Source organism: Buceros rhinoceros, unplaced genomic scaffold (assembly GCF_000710305.1).
Source record: "Buceros rhinoceros silvestris isolate BGI_N320 unplaced genomic scaffold, ASM71030v1 scaffold14746, whole genome shotgun sequence".
Classification (NCBI taxonomy): Eukaryota; Metazoa; Chordata; class Aves; order Bucerotiformes; family Bucerotidae; genus Buceros; species Buceros rhinoceros.
In genome coordinates this window covers 86,490-93,532 of record NW_010417053.1, presented here as the reverse complement: position 1 = coordinate 93,532, position 7,043 = coordinate 86,490, and the positions used below count along the sequence as shown (strand labels likewise).

At 41.0% G+C, this 7,043-nt stretch overlaps 1 protein-coding gene across 1 annotated transcript in view; it reads right to left on the bottom strand.

Moving 5' to 3' along the window:
- Positions 1-3,853: 3,853 nt before the first annotated feature.
- ABCA1 (ATP-binding cassette, sub-family A (ABC1), member 1) overlaps positions 3,854-7,043 on the bottom strand; it is a 73,693-nt gene continuing 70,503 nt past the window's right edge. The window contains exons 45-49 of the mRNA XM_010138042.1: positions 6,109-6,243; positions 5,253-5,356; positions 5,034-5,126; positions 4,610-4,853; positions 3,854-4,412 (exon numbers count right to left, since the gene is read on the bottom strand). Of these exons, the coding sequence (XP_010136344.1) occupies positions 4,272-4,412; positions 4,610-4,853; positions 5,034-5,126; positions 5,253-5,356; positions 6,109-6,243 (717 nt within the window). The 3' untranslated portion in view covers positions 3,854-4,271. The remainder of the gene's footprint in view (positions 4,413-4,609; positions 4,854-5,033; positions 5,127-5,252; positions 5,357-6,108; positions 6,244-7,043) is intronic.

The window sequence follows — 7,043 nt, the reverse complement described above, 5'->3', positions numbered from 1 at the left end:
CTTTAGCGTTCCCAGGGTGTAATAAGTACTACTTTAGCAACTACTGTATTTATATTTTGCAAATCAACTGTTTCTGGTGTAAATGGCTAATAAACCTCCACTATCAAGTTGATTCAGAATCTTGCCTTAAGGCAGTTAACTCAAAGAAGGACTTGTAGGGTTTTTTAAGTAACAAAAACATAGGCTGAAAAATGGGACAGGGAATTAATACGACCTTTCTTTTTTCCTTCAATGAATGCAAAAATTGAGTTGTTTTGTTTACTGGAATAAAAAAGGTATAATTTTTTTAGTAAAACTATCTTCCTTGTCACCAGCATTGACAATAAAGAATACTTGGGATGTTAGAGGTGTGCTTTATTCCAAATTGTTTTCTGACAAGAGCTTGATAAATCCAGCACGTTACTCAAAGCACCTGCTGGACACTAGATTAAAAAACCCAGGAAATTTTAACTGACTTCTAACATCAGGATGTATTTTCCTGATCAGTGAATCTTCAAGAACTGGTTGGATTTTGAAACTTAATTGGTTGATAGTGGGACTACAGGCAGTAGCAGGCAAAATTTAAACATCAGTTTTCCTTTGAGCAATTGGAGCTTTAGTCTGCTTTCGTTTGTAAACTACTGTTTGAAATCTACCTAGTATTAACTTGAGTGATATTCCTTTAATTTTATATTAGTTTAGTGTATTTTACACTCTTTATACTCAAATATAACACTTTGCTTTGTCACTGAAAACAGGCATAGAGTATTTTTAGCAAAGAGGACGAACAGTTATCAGTAGTTGCAACTTGCCAAGTCTGTAATGGAAATATTTAGAGGGAGGAACTTGGGGTTTAAACTTTGAGATGTTTGTTATGCTCTGCGGCTGGATTTGACATTTACACTGATCACTTTCCTCAGGACTTGCTGGAGACATTTTTCTTTACAAAGTTTAGAAGATTAAAGCAGCACTCGCCTTTCAAGTGTTATACCACCTCACTTGCCTGAATATAAGCGTGTACTAGTGCTAATTTGTAGAGATACTGAAACTTGCTTGTATATTACGCATCAAGGTTCACCACAAAACACAGTGGGGCAAAATGAGCTTCTCACAGCACTCCTCAAAAGAACATATGGCGAAATGACACTCTGAAGACCAATGGTGCCATAACAGCTTTATTTTTTACCTAATACAAGGCAATTAGAGTGCCTTTTAATACTTCACATAACAGTTATTAGCAAATACAAATATATATACTTTTTTTTTTGCTTTTAATGAAAATGTCCATTTAAGGATTTAACTTAGAAATTTCAGTTGTGAAATCTCTGTAGATTTTTGCAAAGTTAACAGATATTCCAGTGCAAAAATAGATCCCATTACAGATAGCATAAAGTGCTTGGAATGAAGGACCAACTATAGTTCAGGAGGGAAGGATATGCACGAAGTGGTGGTTTAACCATGGAAAAATAGAACAACTCCTTACTGAAATATAAATGTACTATAAAGAAGGATGCAACATGTCAATAGTAATAAAGTTTAAAATAAGTTAACAACTCAGTGCAGTTTCATGATCAAGAGTGGTTCATATACTGTACGTGACTCTAGAATGATTTTCCCCCAACACACGCTTAAAAGAGTAATTTAGTGGCTCTCTGACCTTAATCCATGACAAATCTTCATGTGAGAGTTGCATTATGCTGTCTAGTTCAGTACAAACAAAGGCAGATCAGAGCTGTGAAATAATGTTTACTGTAACATTTTTGTCTCAGACAGCAGACTCTGTATGAACATGACAGTCACAGGACACTAGGAATCAAGAATCTCTTTCTGGTGGGCTAAGGAAAGAGGATTACGATGGAAGTGGCATTTCCTACTAAATTAGTCGTTTACATGAGCAGTTACAAAGAGCAAACCACATCCCTTTCAGGATGAAATCCAAATCCTCCTAGAACTCATTCAGTTCTACATGCACTGGTTTGGTGCAGTGCAGAACTCAAGGCCTTCACTTCGGTGACTTGATGCTGATTTGTAATAGCGATATTAAGCAGTGGTAAGCCTTCAATACATGCTACTTGTTTCAACTGTAACATGCCTGCAGCCTGTTATAGAGAAGTCATGGCTGTAGCTCAGCACTCTAATTAATTTTTCTGCAGCTGGAAATCTGGTGTATTCATCACCCTGTAACTCATCCCCATAGAGTGATGATGCCATACAAGTAATAACAAAGCATGTTTTAAGTGAGGTATACCAATCCCCATTACACTCCTTTCTCAATCCCCTTAGCAATGGATTATATAGATTAAAAAAAAAAACAAACGCCAAAAAAACCCCCAAAACCCGGTATGAAAAAGGCACTTTAGCAGAGCATGTGGTAATACTCCTACTTTATCCCAAGGCAAGACACAGCGGGGACTGGGAACTTGCGCTAACTGGTTTTGTTTTAAAAATGCTAAATTGGTCAGTGTTACCAAGCACTCCTGGAAATAAGTGATAAACCTTCTTCAGGGTCATCCAACCGGTTTGTTGGGCTGCTGTGGGCAGTCACAGGAGAAAATGATGCATGATTGATTCATGGCAGAGTAGCATCAAGAACCAGTACGGAACCTGTATGGATATTTAAGGCAGAATATGACATACAGGAATAGCCCAGGAACTGCACTTGGGTTCAAACCACATTATTTAGCCTATTCCTGAATGTAAAAGCAAGCTAGAGGGGCTCGTTAAGTAATGAAAGCATACTCTCCCATCACTGCTGTACAATGTGAACACGAATTGGTTGTTCTTACTATATAACATCCCCTCTAATATTATTCTGGCTTTGTAGAACTTTTAAAATTACTGACTGACGTAACTGTAGCAGTACTATTTTGGACTATCTTGTCCTTTAAGGGGATTTTTACTGAAGCAGTGTGTCGCATGTATAGTAAGGCTGTATCTTCCAGTTAGGGATCACCTAATGACTGAAACTACACTGTGCAACAGAAGGAGAAACTTACACATTAATCTAGTATTATACCAGTTTCCAAATGGGAAAATTCTAGGTGAACAACTTGCACTAATTGCAGATAGCAGCTGATTGCTAGAATCTGGAACTTGGTCAGATCATGAATGTAGCTGTGACTGAATGGATAGTGTGAGAGCATAGCATTGCAGACATAACGTAAAGAAATACAGTGGCTACAAAGATCAACTGAAAGCACTTTCAATCCCTAATTATGCTACCAACCTATTTAAAGTCATAAATAATACTATTTAAAAAAAAATCTACATCTCACTTCTAGTTTTGTTGGGCAAAGCCAGAAATGGCAACATGCTTGTGCTAAGCAATAACTTCAGATGATGGGTACCTTTCTGGTGCAAAGCAGGCGTTAAAGCGCAGACGTTACATCTTCGAGTGACATCTCGTGATTTAGAATTTGCTCTTGGCATCAGCAGCTTGTACGACTACTGAGCTTGCTGCTGTGGTTGAAACCCTAGGTTTGCTTCTCACCCACTTCCTCCTACTAGGTGTTCACGCAGCTGCTGCAGTACCTCAGAGGAGCAGGAGAGTACTTAACTACATGAAAACCTAGTCAGAGTAGGTTATTGGTTGTGATGCTGGTGGGACAATCCTATGCATTTGACGGGTTCTCAGTTTTGCCTATCACCACTTACTGATGGAAATGTATGGATAAGATGGCCTGCCTCTTGCCATCCTGTCTGTACAGTACTGCTTTGTGGCCCCAGATTTGTCACCAGCTGACCTACACCAGTTTAACAAAAGCAGCTGGCTGGGTAAGTTTTCACAATCTGAGGCTACAACACTGGTGGTGACTTTTCCTGCCACTGACCATCTCGGTGCATTCATTGCCAGCAATGGATGTAGCACCAGGAAATTCCCACTCCTGACATGAATGTTTTAAGGACTAAAACACTCATGTCTAAAATATCTGTAAATAACCACTGGCCATGACTCCTCAGTGAACTGCCTTTGCAACCCCAGTAAAACATGCCATACAGGACAAGCTACAGTATAGTTGAAAGCCCACAGCATCTGATGGGTGCTTTACCACAGCTTCAGAGTTACACTGTAATGAGCGAAGTTCAAGTCTTTCACTTGAGAACAGTACAAGACGACTCCATGAGGCACTGCCCCTGTACAGGAATTTTGTTTCCATTGCATTGAATTGCATTGCATTGAATGGTTATCAGTAGAGTGTCCAGTTTCTCTTCCTCTAGCTTTTTCTTCGGGAGTATGCTGTCCCAGGAAAACGAAGTTTGCATTCTTCCCATCATTTCTTTGCTGAATTGGCTCACACACAACTTTCTTTTACCTTCTCATCTTGCAGGAAGGAATTAAGGATTGCAATGTCTACTATAGTCTGGTTTTTGTGCAATGACAGGTCCTTAGTGTGGTCGTCGTCACTTTGGTCCTTAGCAAAATTTACAAATACCTACAAGACAAAAAGCCATGTCACGCATCACCCTGGATTTTCGTTAATTCAGGACATTTTATACACTGGGGTTCCTGAGCTAGTCCTGGGATTCAGTACTCTGCTGAAATGCCCTTGAAAGAAGATCAACCAATTAGTGGATATATTCCTACCTCTGCACAAAGCAGCTTTTGGCAGACAGGCTACTAAATACTTACTTGGTCAAGCGTGGTCTGAGAAACGGAGTAGTCTTCTATGTGGAGTCTCTTTTTGTTCTGGGAGAGAATACTAAATATTCTGGCCAAGGAGGAAGGTGAAGAGGGAAGCTGGTACTGCAGCATATTTCGATGTTTCTCCTTCAGAACACTTCCAGGGAAGGCATGACCGAAGAACTCCTCAACAGGCTTCAGGTCTGGGTTTGCCCCTGCAATTCTCACCACTATGGTGTAACCATCTCCAAACCTGTAAAAAAGAGGGCCAGCACAGGAGTTCAGTGCCTTTGAAAGAGAAGTGCAGCTTGAAATCCATCAGCATTTTCCAGAGCCAGAACAGCACTGGGAATGCTGCATGAAGAATAAAATCTGACTATCTCCCTGAAAATGCAGACAATTTTGTGGTGTAAATGAAAAAAAAAAAAGCTACCTGTTCTTTAGATGCTGGACGCTGCCCAGACACCTGAATCTGCCGTTGACCATTATCGCCATTCGAGTGCAGAGGGCTTCACATTCTTCCATGCTGTAGGCAGAAGGAGCTTCATTAGCACTGCAAGCACAGCGAAGGGCTGTGCAGCCAAGCAGGGTTTAGTATCCAGCCCAGAGAGATGCAAAAGCCAACGTATGATTCAAGCGGGCTGCTACTTGCCTGTGAGATGTAAGCACCACTGATCTCCCCTCTTTGATTACACTCAGAGCACAGTTCCACAAGAAACGGCGTGCTTTGGGATCCATCCCTGTTGTGGGCTCATCCTGCAAAATATATAAAAAATAGGTTTCGCTTTACATTCTACTGGTAAACACCTCATCTTTGAAACGACCTGTCCATTCTGATTATGCATCCTGGAAATGTTGAAAATAAGCAAGTTTTGACTCATTTTCCCAAAGAAGAAAATAATTTACGTCCATATTTTAAATCAGCAAACATCATTTTCAGAACTGAGGAGTACGGTTTAATCTGCAATTAAAACTTGTTGAAATATCCAGTTCCAAAACAAGTTAAAGTCAATTAGCTTGTTTAAATAGAGCAGTAGACTACTTTCTCCTGCACTATGAACTTTAATAACCCTGAACTTTGTCCTTGCTTTTAATCTAAAGAATCCTAAAATATTTGTTTACAATTTTCACTGAATTATTAAAAATACAGGACTGATCCTCTTGCGCAGTAGAAGTCACTTGTTTCAGCAGAAAAGCTGTTATTTTTTTGTAGGTACAGAAATCTTTGCAGCAGTAGTAAGGCAGTGAAGATGCTACACAACTGGCAGTTTGGCATCGTGTTCAAGAGCCCCACTTCCCCAGCAGTTTTCTTAGAAACAGAAGCCTGGAGGCACATTATAGCTTGCACCTACATTTAAACAGGAAACAATTATTTCCACGTGCTCTTTGCTCACATTTAAGTGACTAATGATGTATTTAAACATCAGTTGGCCATGAGATATCTTAATTTGAATCTGATTCTTCTGTTTTCTAAGGGAATTGTTAATGAGCAAAGGTTGTGGACTCACCAGGAACACCACAGGTGGCCCTCCAATGAGGGCAATGGCTGTGGAGAGTTTGCGCCGGTTCCCTCCACTGTAATTCCCAGCATACTTTTCTGCATATTTCACAAGGCCCAATTTCCGAACTGCCCACTCACCAACCTACAACAGACAGAACAACCGTCTCAATCCAAGCACAGCAACATCTACGCAATGAGATTTTCCGTATGAGCTTTGGCTTTAAAAACATTTTTCAGAAAGGTCACTCGTTTGAGGATCTAATGTGGCATGGATATAGGTTTTGAAACACCCTGTTCACCAGCAGATGAGGATATATGCAACCGTGCCCCTGGGAGGCTGGAAAATCAAATGGCTGCAGCTTACTGGCCAGTGAGCATGAGTTCAACATCAACTGAGCCATGTTAACCATAGGTGTAGTGCTCTTAGCAGCACCAGCTTTAGCTAGCTTTGCGGTTGCTGTGGGCTCACAGCAGGGACATGGTCACTACTGATACAGAGCAGTCCTGCTGAGCTGCATCTTAGCCCTTCAGGCAGATGGGCAGGGTCTGGTTTGTTAGTCAGTATTACCACCGGTGCCGACAGGCAGGCATTGTTGCCCTGGGGACTAAAAAGGGTGTGAAGAGATACAGCCACCGTGCAGATCATACCCAGAACTGGATCCCTTCTTATATGGGGCTGGTGGGAACATCTCACAGCGGAACTCACCAGCAGCCTTTGAAGAAGCTTGCAGTTTTCACCCATCATCACTATTCTCAAAGAGGGATTCAAGACACCTGGACATCCCCTAGACAACAGATCTGGCCCTATCCAAAGCACTGGGTACAGATGTCATCTTTATGCCTACAGCAGTTCCTGTTCTGCAGCACTCGGGAAACATACAGAGCAAACTGCTGTTAACTCGAGGGAACAGCACTGAGAAAGGTGCTGTATGGTACTGGCAG